Source organism: Adiantum capillus-veneris, chromosome 15 (genome assembly GCF_014529385.1).
Source record: "Adiantum capillus-veneris isolate H3 chromosome 15, ASM1452938v2, whole genome shotgun sequence".
Taxonomy (NCBI): Eukaryota; Viridiplantae; Streptophyta; class Polypodiopsida; order Polypodiales; family Pteridaceae; genus Adiantum; species Adiantum capillus-veneris.
Genome location: NC_140945.1, coordinates 62,588,596 through 62,605,053, shown reverse-complemented (window position 1 = coordinate 62,605,053; position 16,458 = coordinate 62,588,596). Strand labels below are relative to the sequence as shown.

Here is a 16,458-nt window from a genome sequence, read left to right as displayed (position 1 = left end):
ACAAGGACGACGAAAGGCCTGAGAGTTCGAGAGCAGTTGAGGAACGTGGAAGAAAAGGCAAGATGAAAACAAGACTGGTTCGAGATTGCGTGGGTACCGATCCCAGCACGTTGGACGAGAGTACAGAACTTTGCCGAGCTTGGGGCAAAGTGAAAGACCAAGAGGCCCTGATTTTCTTTGATGGAGGAGCCAAGGCCAACTTCAATTCACCGGAATTGGCGGTGCGGCTCGAGATCACTCCCGATCGGATGGGACCACTTGCGGTGTCACAAGACGAGCACCACGTGCCAATAGAAGAGAACACACTGAACAGACTTTTGACACTTCAATAACAACTGAAATGAAAGAGAGAGACGACACGCGACACGGAGTGGTGGAATTCCACCCCAGAGAGTATTGGCCCCAAACCTTGGCGCCCCTTTCAGTATTTCTTTATATTGCATCAACATAGTACAAGCCGGTACTCCAAACTCTGCACCTTCTCCAGGAAGCATGCCAAAGAGTGAGCCCTAGCCTCATATTTAAAGGCCCTTGGCCTGAAAAGCAGTGACAGTAAAAAGCCTTTAAAACTCAAAAGCTTCTGGTCCAAAAAGCAATGCCAAAAGCTGCCAGCGTAATTTACAAAAATCCGTACAGCCTGCCACGTCATCAGCGTGCGCAAAACGCGGAAATCCGTACAGTCTACCACGTCATCATGCTAGCGCAATTTTCAAAAATCTGCCACGTCATCAATTTTTGCGTGTGTTTGGATCCTGCTTTATTTTCTTCCTTTATGTTGCTTGGGGGCCCCATCGGACGGGGTCCCCATAAGTTGGTAGGACTTCTTCTTTTGTTACTTCTTCTCTTAGGGTTTAGGTCCCTCGGCCAGATCTGTAAGTTGGCTCCATTCTTTAGGCTTTGACACGTCAGCAGTTTGTTACATGCGGAGGCAGTTCTAGCGGCACCCGACATGGACGTAGCCATTACACCTGTCATTGGCAAACTTCGGTTGCATTGTCAGGGGTATTTGGGGCATGAGGACTTTTACATAATGCCTTTGGAAGGTTGTGATGTCCTCTTGGGAATTCCCTGGTACCACAAGAAGAACGCCGTGGTCGATTATCGGGCGAGGAAAGCGACATTGACTACAGAGAAGGGCAGAACCATTGTACTTGATATAAAACTTAAGGGTGAGTCTGTCCCTATTGTATTGGCTTCGGCCATTTCTAAATTAATGAAATCCAGTCTGTTTGTTTACTCGATCTTTATGAAAGAGTTGAGTGATGAGGATAGGACAAATATGTCTAAACTTGATAAAGAACGCCAAGATTTTCTCCACTCTCATGCCGATTGCTTCTCAAAGGGCCTACCAAGCGAGTTACCACCTGCTCGTCCTGAAGATCATACTATTGATCTGATACCTGGAAGCACACCACCGAACTGGCCACCTTACCGTGTGAGCCGAGCACAGAACGAAGAGATTATGAACCAAGTGAAAGACCTCTTGGAAAAGGGTCTTATCCAGCCTAGTACTTCACTGTATTGCTCTCCAGTGTTGTTGGTTTTGAAGAAAGGCGGATCTTGGAGAATGTGCATCGATTATAGAGCTCTCAACAAAATCACCATCAAGAACAAATTTTCCATTCCTAGGATCGATGATATACTCGACAGTTTACAGGGATCCTCGTGTTTTAGTAGGATTGATTTGAAGATTGGATATCATCATATCAGAATTGCGCTTGGATTTGTCCACAAGACGAGCCTTTCGGACGACTTTTGGGTTATTTGAGTTTTTGGTGATGCCTTTTGGCTTAACCAATGCTCCTGCGACATTTAACCGGATGATGGACAGGATTTTTCGAGAGTACAAGCTATTTGTTGGCACTTTCTTTGACGATATCATTGTTTTCTCCAAGAATGAGGTAGAACATAGAGATCATCTGCTTCAGGTCTTTCAGGCATTACTAGATCACAAGTTAGTGATTAATGCAAAGAAAAGTGAATTTTTCCTACCAGATGTAACAAACTTGGACACTCCAAGTCAAGAATCAACCGCGACAGCACCAAATAACCACTTCAAAACAATTCACAGATCACAATAGATTTGCATTGGCCTGGCGGAGTTCCGTGCCTAGAGATATTGGCCCCATAGACTGGCGCCCCTTTCGGTATTTCTTTTTATATTAATCAGTTCAAAGTACAAGAGAGTGGGTCGGGATTCACCCTCAAACTCTGCATCCAAATGCTTTGAGAAGTGAGGCCCTCACCACTAATTTAACGGTTACAAGGGATGCCCAAAAGCAGAGCCCGAAAAGCTTCAAATCAAAAGCAATTGCTCTCTCTCGCACAAAGAGTCAAAACTTGAAAGCAAAAGCATTCTCTCTTTCTTTCTCATTGCGTAGAGAAAAAGCGAAATTTGCGTTGCTCATCATTTTCAAAAAAAAAAACAAAAAAAAACCTCCGCGATTTCCGGAAATTAGGGTTTCTGCTGTCCGCCACGTCATCACTTTGTGACATACCCCCCTCTTGAAAGCATTGTAATCGACTGCGATTACGCCTGTAAAACCGACAAAATCCATAAACCGTCTTAGCAGACACTGACTGTTAGTACCTACGTACTAGGAATACACATCTAGCACATGTACAAAATCGACAGGCACATCACACGACATCACAGGACATCACCTGACATCATAGGACATCACCTGACATCATAGGACATCACATGACATTCAACATTCATTCGGATCTTGGACCATGATTTATCAGCAATGTAGCTAGCAATCACATCTAGGTCCAATCGGGACCTCATCGATGTCCTATTGACTAACCCCTATTGCAACCATGTCTATTCGAGATCAATCAGACCAAAATGCTGCAGTCATTTCGTCTATCAGTTCCTGCACTCACAAGAAGTCAAGAACAAATCAGCATCATAATCAGGAATTCCATTTCATAAAGTCATCCAGCAGAATACTGTCAGCTCTCAGTATCCCTGAAGCTCAAAGAGACATCAGTGACTTTAGTATCAAAATCAAAGCATCTGTTGACAAAGGAGCGGAGTGACTCCCCTCTTATGCATCCCACTGCACCAGATCTCCGGCCAAGCTGAATTCTGGGTTTCGTTTGGAGTAGACTATGCTGAACCAAAACATCGAGGTAAAGTTTCACAATCCGAGGAGTATCTGCTAGGTCCTCCTCCTCCATCCACTTCGCACCAAATGCAGGAAAGTTCTTGAACTTAACCAAGAACCGCCTTCGGACTTTACCTTTCTTCGTATCGTTATGTGTCAAAATCTGTTCAGGAACAAGGATCTCGTTTTCTTCCACTTCGGGTTGCTCATCAGGTTGCCCATCATCAGGCACATCACCCTTAACAGGTTTCAAGAGACTCACATGCAATGCATTGTGAATACTCCAAGTATCTGGCAGGTTCAATCGAAAGGAGACATCATTTATCTTGTCAGTGATTTGGAAAGGTCCGTAGTATCGCATACTAAGCTTTGGAGAAAGCCTCTCCTTTCTCTTTTTCTTTCGTAGGCGTGCCTTATCAAAACGTAAGAGCACCCAATCATCCTCCTTCAATTTCAAGTCGCGACGATGGCGATCCGCTGCCTTTTTTTGTCGTTCTTGAGACTCCTGCAAAGTCTCGCGAACCTTGGCGAAAGCCGTATCCAAATCTCGCGAATATTCATCCGCTTCAAATATCTAATCTTTCGTGCTTAGGAAGGATGGAACCTTCGCAGCACTTTCAACAATCTCACATGGCGTCTTTCCCGTCGAAGAGTGTATCGTGTTATTGTAGGCAAATTCCACCAAAGGTAAGTTCTTTTCCCATTGAGTCTTCTGATCCGAGATACAAGACTTCAATAAATCTAAAATCACTGAATTGGCAATCTCAAATTGCCCGTCAGTCTGCAAGTGGAACGATGACGAGAACTGCAACTGCGTGCCAATGTTCTCCCAAATTGCCTTCCAAAACAAACTCATAAATCTGGGTCTCTGTCGGAGACAATCGTCTCAGACGTGCCATGTAATCGGAAAATCATCGTGATCATTCTGTGTTCTCGGGAGATCAAAAATGAAATCCATTTCAATACTTTTCCAGGGGCGGGTGGGTATGGGTAAAGGCTTTAACAATCCCTGTGCTTTATGCCTGTCAAAATTTGACCTTCTGGCATACTAAGCAACTGCGCATAAACTCTTCCACATCCTTTTTGAGTCTCGGCCCAAAGAAGTATCTCTCAACCCCCTTCATGGTGGTAGCCATGCCGCGGTGACTCGTAAAAGGTGGACAATGGCATTCAGTCATAACCTTTTCTCTCAATGGTTGTGTAACGCACAACATAGTCTTTTTCATCAAGTAGCCTTCCCGACGGGAGTATCCAGCTACTGTCTCCCCATCCCGTATCCGTGTGAAAAATATTTGCAAAATCTGTGTCTGTGGCATATTGATCGACCATATCCTCGAAGCTCCTATGATGCATCGTGGAAATAGCCCGAACCAACGGCTTCCGAGACAAAGCATCTGCCACCACATTCTTCTGTCCCTGCACATGGACAATCTGGAAGTGGAACTGTGACAAGATGTTCGCCCACCGCATCTGCTTTTCCAAAAGCTGCTTCTGTGGCCAGAAGTAGCGCAAACTCTGATGGTCTGTAAAGACAGTAAAATCCGCTCCGAGTAGGTAATGCCGCCACTGAGTAAGAGCATGGATAACCACCAAAAGCTCTTTCTCATAAATCTATGCTGTCATCTCCGGCCTAGAGAACAATCGGCTCTCATAAGCTATGACATGGCCTTCTTGCATCAAGACCGCACCCAGACTACGACCACAAGCATCACAATATACTTCAAATGACTTCTGCAAGTCCGGCAAAGTCAAACCAGGTCCTGTAGTCAATTTCTCTTTCAAGGTCTGAAAGGCAGTCACCTTTGTGGATCCCCACGAGAAAGGTACTCCTTTCAGTGTCAAGATATGCAAAGGGGAAGCAACCTCTGCAAACTTTCGTATGAACCGCCTGTAGTAGGAACACAGTCCCAAGAAGCTTCTAAATTCATGGACATTCCTCAAATTGGGCCAATCACGGATAGTCTCTATCTTGGCCGGGTCCATTTGGACTCCTGCTGCTGAGACAATGTGTCCCAAAAAGTGTATCTCTGGTAGGAAAAATTTACTTTTCTTTGCATTAATCACTAACGTGTGATCTCGTATTACCTGAAAGACTTTAAGCAGATGATCTCTATGTTCTGCCTCATTCTTGGAGAAAACAATGATGTCGTCAAAGAAAGTGCCAACAAATAGCCTGTACCCTCGAAAAATCCTGTCCATCATCCGGTTAAATGTCGCAGGAGCATTGGTTAAGCCAAAAGGCTTCACCAAAAACTCAAATAACCCAAAAGTCGTCCGAAAAGCTATCTTGTAGACATCTCCTGGCGCTATCCTGATCTGATGATATCCACTCTTCAAGTCAATCCTGCTAAAGCACGAGGATCCCTGTAACCTGTCGAGTATATCATCGATCCTAGGAATCGGAAATCTATTCTTGATGGTGATTTCGTTGAGAGTGCTATAATCGATGCACATTCTCCAAGATCCGTCTTTCTTCAAAACCAACAACATTGGAGAGCAATACGGTGAAGTACTAGACTGGACAAGATGAAACCGGCCTGTTCAATCCAAAAAGGGCGGTAGACCTTAGACTTAAACCTTATTTGCTTTCACCCAATTAATTTGTCGCCCACTTTACCTGTACTTTCAAGACACAACAAAGGGGAAAGGGATACAGGCTGCTAGATTGCACCTGTATGTGAAGACCGACACCAGATTGGCCCCTAACTTAGGCGCTCCTTTCGGTATTTCTTATTCTTTAACAGAGGGAATAAAAGCTGTGGTTCCCTACAAGCTGCCCCGCACAACCTTGGCTGAATTTCAACTGTTCTGGCCCGATTTCGGCAGCATAACTGTACTAGGACCCTTCACAGTCAGTATTCCCACGCATTGGATGACTTTCCCGACACTTACGGACACTTTACAAAACCTGGCGAGAATCTGCAGCACGCTCATTTTTCTGTTTTCTGCCCCGAAAATGTGCCAGATCACCTATACAGCGGTCCCCTCGCGTCCCCGAACCTCCTGGGGGTATTAGGGTCCGTTTGGGGCCAAAACCCTAAACCTGCAAAAATACACAGCAGGCTGTAATTCACTGTTTCGGGCTTCGTTTTGTGTGCCGGTCGCATCCGTAGCAAGCCCTCGAGCTCCCGCACCTGTAGGGCTACTTGCCCTTTGAATCGGACGAGATTTCTGACGTGAAACCTCTCCGAATTCACCTGTACCTGCGGGGGATTAGCCGCTAGCTAATTGAGTACCTGTGCAAGAGGCTCTTGCCTCGGCAATCGCGCATGAACCCACAGAACTGTACATTGGTCAAATGAAAAGCCCACTAGTGGGGCATAGCATACTGCCATAGGGGAGAGAGAGAGCAGTACGTAGCGTGCAGGGCATCACTCCTGGCACCGCACTGTACATAAGAGGGAAAGGAAGCACTCCATAGCTACCTGTGACAATTTGCAAAAGGAGGCTTAGCGCCCCCTTCTCTTGCATGAGGAAACTGCACAGAAATGTGCCACTTGACACACTTACAGGCCATTTCCCGTTTCGGGGTTGCCGGATAAAAATCTCCTGACCGGTTGCCTAGTTGACTTCGCGGCAGAGTTGTAAAATGTTCCCCTACTCATACCGGAGGTAATGACGCGAAGACATTTCTCGGCCCAAAATAGCAGTTCCCTAAAATTTAGGAGAGGCTGCCATTGTATCTTTCTAGGTCATCTAACGCCCTTTGTACACTGCAGCCACACCCAGAACTGAAATGTAGCCTCTGTAGCAAAAACTGCCTGACACTTGGAGGATTCACAATGCATTTCATGTGAGTCTCTTGAAACCTTTCAAAGGAGATGTGCCCGAAGAAGGGGAGCCCGAGGAGCAACCCGAAGTGGAAGAAAACGAGGAGATCCTTCTTCCTGAACAGTGCTTGGCACATAAGGACACAAAGAATAAGGGTAAAGTAAGAAGGCGGTTCTTGGTTAAATTCAAGAACTATCCTGCATTGGATGCGAAGTGGATGGAGGAGGAGGACCTAGGAGATACTCCTCAGATTGTGAACCTTTACCTTGAAGCTTTTGGTTTAGCATAGTCTATTCCAAATGGAACCCCAATTTCAGCTTGGCCGCAGATATGGTGCAGTAGGATGCACAAGAGGGGAGTTACTCCGCTCCTTTGTCAACAGATACCTTGATCTTTAGAATACTAGAGTCACTGATGTCTCTTTGAGCTTCAGGGATACTGAGTGCTGACATTATTCTTCTGTATGACTTTATGAATATGAAACTGATTTGTTCTTGATTTTTTTTAAGTGCAGGAACTGATAGACGAAATGACTGTAGCATTTTGGTCTAATTGATCTCGAATAGACATGGTTGCAATAGGGGTTAGTCAATCGGGCATCGATGAGGTCTTGAGTGGATCTAGATGCGATTGCTAGCTACATTGCCGATAAATCATGCTCTAAGATCCGAATCAATGTTGAATGTCATGTGATGTGACTGTCGATTGGTACAACTGCTAGATGTGTGTTTTTAGTACATAGGTACTAACAGTTAGTGTCTGCTAAGACGGTTTATGGCCTTTGTCTGTTTTGCAGGCGTAATCGAGGGCGATTACAATGCTTTCAAGAGGGGGGTATGTTACAAAGTGATGACGTGGCTGCCCGCTATACATACACCCCCTCTGGTGGGAAACCCTAACCCTGATTTGCTGACGTGGCGGGTTGACACGTGGCAGCTGTACGGATCACTGCGTTTTGCGGCGCATATTGCGGAAGGCTGCAGCTGCGGCATTTCTGTTTTTGGGCCAGCTTTTCGGACTTGCTTTAATCTATGCAAGTTGATAAGAGAGAACCCCTTTTGCTTTGTTTTAGGCAAGGGTTGAGAGAGAGGGGAAAAAGCCCTTCTGCTTTATTTTTACAAAGCTTTTGAGCTTTTGATTTTCAGCTTTTGGGGCTCTGCTTTTGGCATCCCTTGTAACTTTAAATATGTGAGCAGGCCTCTCACAACTCAGAGCATCTGGACACAGAGTCTGAGCGTGAGCGCCTGCCCGCACTCTTGTACTTTGAACTCAGATTAATATAAAAAGAACTATCGAAAGGGGCGCCAGTCTTTGGGGCCAATATCTCTAGGCACGGAACTCCGTCGGGCCAGTGTCGAATAAATTGTGGACTGTGAACTGTTTTGAAGTGGTTATTTGGTGCTGTGCGGTAGATTCTTGACTTGGAGTGTCCAAGTCTGTTACAGGGAATCCCCAACCCGTCGTTTACACGTCAACAGTTTTTGACACGTGCAATGATTTGTGCGTGTGTGGGGGGTCCTGCTTTATTTTATTACAAACCCTAGGAACTTGGGCCCCATCAGACATGGTCCCATAAGTTGGTAAATACCCCTTTTAGAATTTGCCCGACTTGGCAAGGATCTGTAAGCTGGTGAGATCTTCTGCTTGTTTTACTGCTTCTAGGGTTTAGGTCTCTCGGCTGGGATCTACAAGTTGGCTCAAATCTTGAGTGGCTTGACATGTCAGCAATTTGTGACATCCCCCCTTCTTGAAAGAAGAGTAATCGTCTGCAATTACTGTATATCCGCAAAACAACTCAAGTTAGCTCAAAAAAAAATCCGAGGGTCATTCCGAGGGTCAATTAGAGGGTCATTAAGTTTTCTCATTCCAGATCAACCACGATTAGTGTTCTTGAAAGAAGAGTAATCGTCCGCAATTTTTGTATATCTGCAAAACAACTCAATTTAGCTAAAAAAGTTGTTTTGAGGGTCAATCCGAGCGTCATTCAATTTTCTCATTTCAGATTGGAGCTCTTGATATTTTGGCGTAGTAAAATTAGCCATCACACCCAGACCGCGCCGATCTTGAACGGATGTCTCGATGTACTAAAATTACATACCGAGGCCATCTTACCCAATTAGGAATATTCAGTGGTTGACACATCACAATGCAACACAAATGCTCACATATGGATGCTACAAAACACAACGGACAACACCGCCCTCGTCACTCCACCTGCAAATAACCTAAAAAGGTTCGGGCCATGAGCACAGAGGACTGATAGAACCAAACGCTCCCCAGATCGCAGCCTGCGTCGCTTGGAGGTTTCAAGCATACAACTAAACGCTCCTCAGACACCCCGTTTGTGCCGTTCAGAGGTTTTCCAGCGTATACCTCCACACACAAGGTCTGTGTCGTTTCGAGGTTTTCAAGCTTACAACGAAATGCTCCCCAGACACCCAGTCTGTGTCGTTCCGAGGTCCAAACATTATTAAGCATCACTCCACCCGGGAATAAGTCACAAATCATTGAAACCAGTTGAAAACCATAGTTAAACAGTTCTCAAATCGGCACCAAGACAGATTTAAAACAGATATAATCCATTTTAAACAAATTTCAAACAGTATTTTCTCAAACAAAGTTCAAAAGTATCTAAATACAAAGCAACTAGAAAATTCATTGAGGTTTTTGTTCGGACAGCCAAACTTTGAGGACGATTGGCTTGTCCTTCTGTATCAAAGTGATCGTACGTTTCCAGATCTGGAGTGTCATGTCATTCTTGTCGTGCCAAGGCTTTGTCAAAAGAACATCGCAATTGCTGAACTTCATGTAGAGATGCGGATGCTAATGGTTCACGTACAGCTTCTCCCAATGCCTCGGCTGAGAGATTGGTTCGGGCATTTCCCTTTAGCCTTTTTTATTTTCTCCTTTGGTGAGAGTGTTTTGCCGCCCTTTTTCGGGCTTCCCGTCCCCACTTTTCCGTCCCCACTTGCCGTCCCGCTCTCTTTTTTACACTAAAAATCCATTTCAGCCCCGTCCCCCGTCCCCCGTTCCCCCGTCCCGGAATGCGTCCCTTGTGACTATGGGGTACCGCCTCTTTGCCTCTCTCCTATTGATTTTCCTTGCCAATGGGCTATGATAGTATGATGCACTCAACTTTGGCACTGCTCTTTCATCTTCCGTTTGTCACTTCTTCAGATTCCATGTGCAACCTCCATTTTTGTCATCATCACTTGGCCCTGGACGGTTCGTTGTTTTTGGCTTGGCACTCATTTTGTTTCTCCAGATTTATCAAGACTCCTGCATTTTCCGTGAGCTTCTCAGCATCTGTTTATCATTTGCTGTGCATGACTTTGTAAGAATTTTGTTTTGTTTCCTTTCGCTAAGATGGCTTTCGCCCTTCATAATCTCTCTTAGACGAATGGATATTATTTGCACGTGTCTTCTTATTTACTTGTCATGGATTTCCTTTTTCTTACTTCCAAACTGTACATTGTTCTAAGGATTTGACAATTGGAAAATTCGTCTATTATAAATTATGTAAGTGCTTTATTCCCTCTTTTGTTCGTAACACTTCTCTGGTATATGGTTTTTTAAGTTTATTTTGAAAAAGGGCTTTCTTATGCAATTACTACATGGCTTACTCTTCTTCTGTGTTTGTCAGATTCTTTCATCTGATTCACAACCTTGCTCTGGATATGGTGGAATAGAGACAGAGATTATACTTGTTAATGATCTGGACAAAAGAGTCAGCGTGTTTTGGATAGATTGGAAAGGAAGTGAAAAAGAGTACACTGCCATCGATGCTGGTGGAACACACACACAACACACCTATGCAAGCCACACTTGGCTGGTGAAGAGTTGGGATGAACAGCTACCTATCTGTGTGTTCAAAGCAATAGATACACCTGCAATAGCTCGAATAAGGGATGCACAAGCATCAGTTGCAGCATCTACCCTCTCTGTAAGTGATCCATACAGGCTGCATTCTGTTTAAATATTGCTTCAACCACTTAGAATTATCAAATGTACATCCTGGTTTTGGTACTCGCTTCTAACTTCAAGAACCTATTTAGTGCCAAGAAATTTATCTCTAGGTTCGTCTATATGTTAGACTATTTTATCACATCAAGGCGCAGCTTTGTAATTTTATTAGTAGAGCACTGACATGAGCACTAGTAGTATTTGTTCAGGGTTTAGCTAAATTCATCTTTGCTAGTACATTTGTTGGAAAGGCTTGATGGCTGTTTTTGAATCCTGGTAGGTGCATTGCATTGTGAAACACACCAGGTTACATCATTCAAGTCCTCTCTTTCACATACATTTTGTTGAATAGTTAAGATCTTAAATTGTTTACTGCATATGTGATTTCTTCCATTGTTATGTTACATATGATCCATTAGAATTTTTGCAATGTATTAACCGAGCATCTCTGGTGTGCTCTTTGTGTGTCTTTTCGCCCTTTTTTGGGTTTTCCAGGCTCTTTCTCCAAAGCAGGTACCTTGTTCGGGAGAAGGAAGAGTGGAAACACAACTTTTTTTTGCAAATGACCTTAATGAGCCTCTACGTGTGTTTTGGATTGATGGCGAAGGGAATAGAATCCAATATTTTGTGATTGAAGCAGGTCAGACACTGGCACAACATACTTATGCAAGCCATGCTTGGCTGGTGACAACTCTTGAAGAACAGATACCTGTATGTGCCTTCATAGCGTCAGAAACACCTTCAACAGCTCCAATCAGAGATGTATGTGAATTCCCACGAACCTCTGCAACACTGCCAAACAAGAATTGGATAGCATTCATAAGGAATGGAAATGTTGGCTTGAGACGTAGACACTTTTTGAAATCTGAATATATGCTCACATCACATGCGAATGATGTTTGTATGTTCGAAGATCATGATTTGCATTGGTCCCCTGATGGTAAGAAACTTATCGCCTTGGAAACAATGATCCCAAGTCTAGAACGAAAAGTTTATCTTGTGGAGACCTCTCCTACAGATCAGGTGCAGCCCAAGCTGCATAGCATTAAGTACTTGAAGCCAGGAGACCCCTTGCCACAACAACGGCCACATCTTTTTGATGTAAATAATCATAAGGAAATCTCTGTATCTAACAGCTTGTTCACTAATGCCTATGGCCTATCAGAACTTCATTGGGAACAAGACTCGAGCAGATTCTTTTTTGTTTACAACCAACGGGGCCATCAATTGCTCCGGGTGATTGCCGTCCATGCTTCAACTGGCCACACTGAGGTACGTGGCAAAACCTTTCTCCAACAAAATTGGTTGCCAAGGTTAATCAAGCTTGACTTCCAGAATTTCTAGTTTTTCCTTCCTCTCCAGAGCAGCCCATACCTGTGTGAATCTTGTCCTTACTGTCCCAAACACATCCTCTTGACCCTCTGACAAGATGTTTTCCATTCTTCCTCATTGCTTTGGGTCCACCATTACACTAATAAATGCCCCATCTCCTTTGACTGGGGAGAGATCTCCAGCCAATGCACTCAAAGAGACCGATATTGTTAACTAAACACTTCCCAAAAAGAGTCTGAGAATTGGATGAAAGTAACTGGATCTTCAGGGAAGGCATCATCCATCAAACTTCTTTGTTGGAGCACGGAGGGCTTGATGCCAGATGGGCAATAGAGAATATGAGCTAGATTCTCTATCTTGGCCTCCAATGTAGCCATTGTGAGCATGCTCTTCTCTTAGCCAGATGGGCAATAGAGAATATGAGCTAGATTCTCTATCTTGGCCTCCAGTGTAGCCATTGTGAGCATGCGCTTTTGGGCGGACAAGTGTCCCCGGGGTTGAGTTGTCAATTGCACAATTCATTGTGCTAAGAAACTCAAGGTGGGCATGGCTTGTATGATGGGAGGCATCCTGGTGGCATGTGTGTTTATGCCATATGTGTGAGGGTGGATGCAGGATGTGTATGTATATGGGGGTGTGTTTGTGCAGATGTGTATTTTTTATGTGCATATGTATGCATGGGTGTGGGTCTGCGTGTTTTTTTTTGGGGGGGTGAGGGTTGGTTTGCGGGATAAAGGAGGATAGGACAGACTGTGTGTGGGGAGGGGGGGATTGTGAGGGAAAAGATGGGGCTAATGAGAGAGGGAGCGAGCAGCGGGCTGCTGGGGATGGGGGTGCTGGAGGGTTGCAAAAGGGGCCGAAGGTATCTATGTCACTCACAGGAGGCGACATGCGATGAGAAACTATTTGTTCACACTACTTGCGATTTGTGTAAACAATGAATCTGTGTGAGATGTGTACGTATGTGAGAGAAAGGACCAACAAGGTCATGTGGTAACAGTCACTAAGAAGACTCCACCAACTGTTGCTTGTAGCAATTTCACTTTTCACATGCTAAGTCTCACTTTCAGTGTTGAAGGTCCATGAAAGTGAAAACATCAGGGTTTTGATGGACGGTTTTTGCAGAGAAACTTTTCTTTTACAATCATTTCTTCTAGGCATTTCACCAGCAGGGTGAAATGTTCCAGCCGTAGTTCCTCAGATCTGAGAGATCTGTCTCTCTCAGATAGGGCGTAGTTTGTCACAACTCTGAGATTTGTCAAGCAGACCAACTCTTCAGCAGCTAGTCTTCTGAAGGAGGGTATAAGGATGGACTAGGAAGCATGCCCCACCATCTTTTATGTGCTTGTATCTCTCTGTTGTAATCAAAGGTACTCTTCGCAGGGGGGTGGGCCCGCTTCCTTTGGCCTCAACCTGATGCCACACTATTGTTCTCTTGTCCCTTTTGTCTGGGTTCAAATATTCAGTACATTGAGATTGTTGTGCGGGCTCACCTTGTGATAGTCATGTCAGAGCAAGGTCTCCTCTGTTTTTCCATAAAGAAGAATGGTTCTTGGCAGATAGCGTGATAGAAGCCATGTCAAATTAAGTGGAGAGCTTTAGACTTTGAGGAGTCTATTTGTAGAAAATATAGAATCTCCGAGCTCTGCCAAACGTCTAGAAGACTCTAAGCTCTCTTAGCTCTCTCTCTTTCATCAGTAGAATATGAAGGTCTTCAAGTTGAGGAACAAAGATATCAAATTACTCTGAAGGGACGCAAGATGTCCCAAAGGCTCTCTTTCATCAGACAATCCAAAGTTTCTTTTGAGGGGTTTTTAGAGCTTTGTAGGTAATATTCAATGGCAGTATTTTAAGGATTGGACCCAAGCTCCTCTTGAAACCACTATTTCCCAAAATCTCCCTCCCCTGCCCTTTTTCCAAGTAGATTGGAGTAGGGTAGAGGACACATTTCTATTAACCACATACATGTTTCAATTTTCATGTACACTTGGCATTCTCAACTTAATCTAATCCTCAAATTTTTGACAACACGTATATGATTTGTATGTGATTGCTATCATCTACTGTGAAATAGGTTATTGTCGAGGAAACAAGCAAAACCTTTATAGATTATGCTGGCAAGATGTTTATACACTATCTGGATAGCACCAAGGAGTTGGTGTGGATGTCGGAGAGGGACGGCTGGAATCATCTCTACCTCTATGACAGCCAAAAGGGGGTCGTGAAAACTCAGATCACTAGTGGAGAATGGGTGGTTCGTGGCGTTGACAGAGTCGATGCGAGTAAAAGACAAATCTATTTTCAGGCGGGTGGCATCCACCCGTCACAGGATCCGTACCACGTGCACTATTGCAGGGTCAACTTTGATGGGACAGGGCTTCTTGTGCTCACCCAAGGTGATGGCACTCATACTGTGCAATTTTCTCCAAGCAGTGAATACTTGATCGATACATACTCAAGAGTGGACCTACCACCAATTACTGAGCTACGCAGGGCAAGAGATGGATCCTTTATAAGTATCCTAGAGGTTTCTGATATACGTGCTTTGAAGGCATCCAATTGGAAATCTCCCTTGTGTTTTGTTGCCAAGGGGCGTGATCATTGCACATATATCTATGGTGTCATCTTTAAGCCTTCCAATTTTAATCGAAACAGAAAGTACCCAATAATTGAAGAAATCTACGCAGGACCGCAAGACTCGCACGTGCCGAAGTCTTTTTCGGCTTATCATGAGGCTCAAAGTTTGGCAGAGCTAGGTTTTGTTGTTGTGAGGATTGATGGCATGGGCACCTCCAATAGATCCAAGGCATTTCATGATGTGTGCTCGAAAAACTTGTGTGAGTATTTGTTTAAGTTGAGCTGAGTTTTCATGAGCTATTATGTACTTAACCTGATTATGCTCTATACCAATTGCATTGGGAAGGTGATGCCGGGTTACCAGACCGAATTTTGTGGATTCAGGAGGCAGCTAAGTACTACCCCTATATGGACACAAACAAAATCGGCATTTATGGAGTCTCCGCAGGTGGACAAAACGCTCTACATGCATTGCTTATGTATCCGGACTTCTACAAGGTGGGGGTCTCTGCTTCCGGTTGCCACGACAATCGCATGGACAAGCTATGGTGGAATGAACTTTGGATGGGCTGGCCTGTTGGTCCTCATTATCATGAGCAGTCCAATGTGACACAAGCACATCTCCTTCAAGGTAAACTGCTACTAATTGTTTGCGAGATGGACAGTAATGTGGACCCGGCATCCACTTTTCAAGTGGTGAATGCTCTCATAAAGGCTGACAAAGATTTTGATCTTGTGGTTATCCCTGGTGGAGAGCATGGTTGGGGGGGTGAGTATGGGAAACGCAGGATGCAGCATTTCTTTGTTCGGCATCTTCTGGCAAAAGAACCAAGACATAGTTATTAAGGCAATATGGCTTTTGTGCCAATGCCCTGCAAGAGACTTCCAAAGGCAAAAATATAAAAATATGGATCATAGGTTCAACAACAAAAGGGCCATAGATGATTTGCCACTGAATCAACAAGAACATGTTTCCATACAGGGCTCCTCTTCCTGCCCTTTCAATATCCTTTTGTACACATTACAATATAATTGCTTCCAAGGCTTCTATTTTCCTTGATTCCCTGGGTGTAAATTACAATGCCATCTAACCTTGCTGATGGACGCCATGGATCTAATGGAGATGTAAATATGAGAGTGTATCCTCTAGTGATAATGTTCATATTCGTCACAATAAAAAATACTTGACAACGGAACAGAATAAGCTTCCAAAAGCACTTGCTTTTGTGTGTCAGTGATGGTCATCATCACATTGGTATCCATGATATGATAAAAAAATGCAACAATTATGAACAGAGAAATTGCCAAAAAAATATTTTTTCGTATGCTTTAAGAAGAAAATTATTATTATCTAGCATTTTGCTTCAGCATTGCAAAAGGAGACAAGGGTGATGCTGATAGCACTGGCCTTGAATGCATACAAAAAAAGTCAATTCACATTCTGGAGCTTATGTTGAAGGCTAAATTTTGGTGAAATGTATAAATCAATGAAGTGCAATCTACATATCAGTTCGAAAGCCCACAAAATACAACCAAAGCACCCCAAATTTATTTTATTTTTAAGTTTTGGTGCAAAAAGAGTTTTTATATAAGTATCAAGAGAATGATACAACACCCTTAGGTCAACAATATACCTTGGCTAATGATCTGGTGAGTATCTTAACTGCACCTAGCCTTATGCTTCCATCTTTGGCACTATTAC

At 44.0% G+C, this 16,458-nt stretch overlaps 1 protein-coding gene across 1 annotated transcript in view; it reads left to right on the top strand.

The window, feature by feature from the left end:
* LOC147440773 (uncharacterized) overlaps window positions 1-15,819 on the top strand; it is a 38,064-nt gene extending 22,245 nt beyond the window's left edge. The window contains exons 2-5 of the mRNA XM_086482607.1: window positions 10,528-10,827; window positions 11,343-12,119; window positions 14,254-15,016; window positions 15,103-15,819. Of these exons, the coding sequence (XP_086338733.1) occupies window positions 10,528-10,827; window positions 11,343-12,119; window positions 14,254-15,016; window positions 15,103-15,602 (2,340 nt within the window). The 3' untranslated portion in view covers window positions 15,603-15,819. The remainder of the gene's footprint in view (window positions 1-10,527; window positions 10,828-11,342; window positions 12,120-14,253; window positions 15,017-15,102) is intronic.
* The last annotated feature ends 639 nt before the right edge of the window (window positions 15,820-16,458 follow it).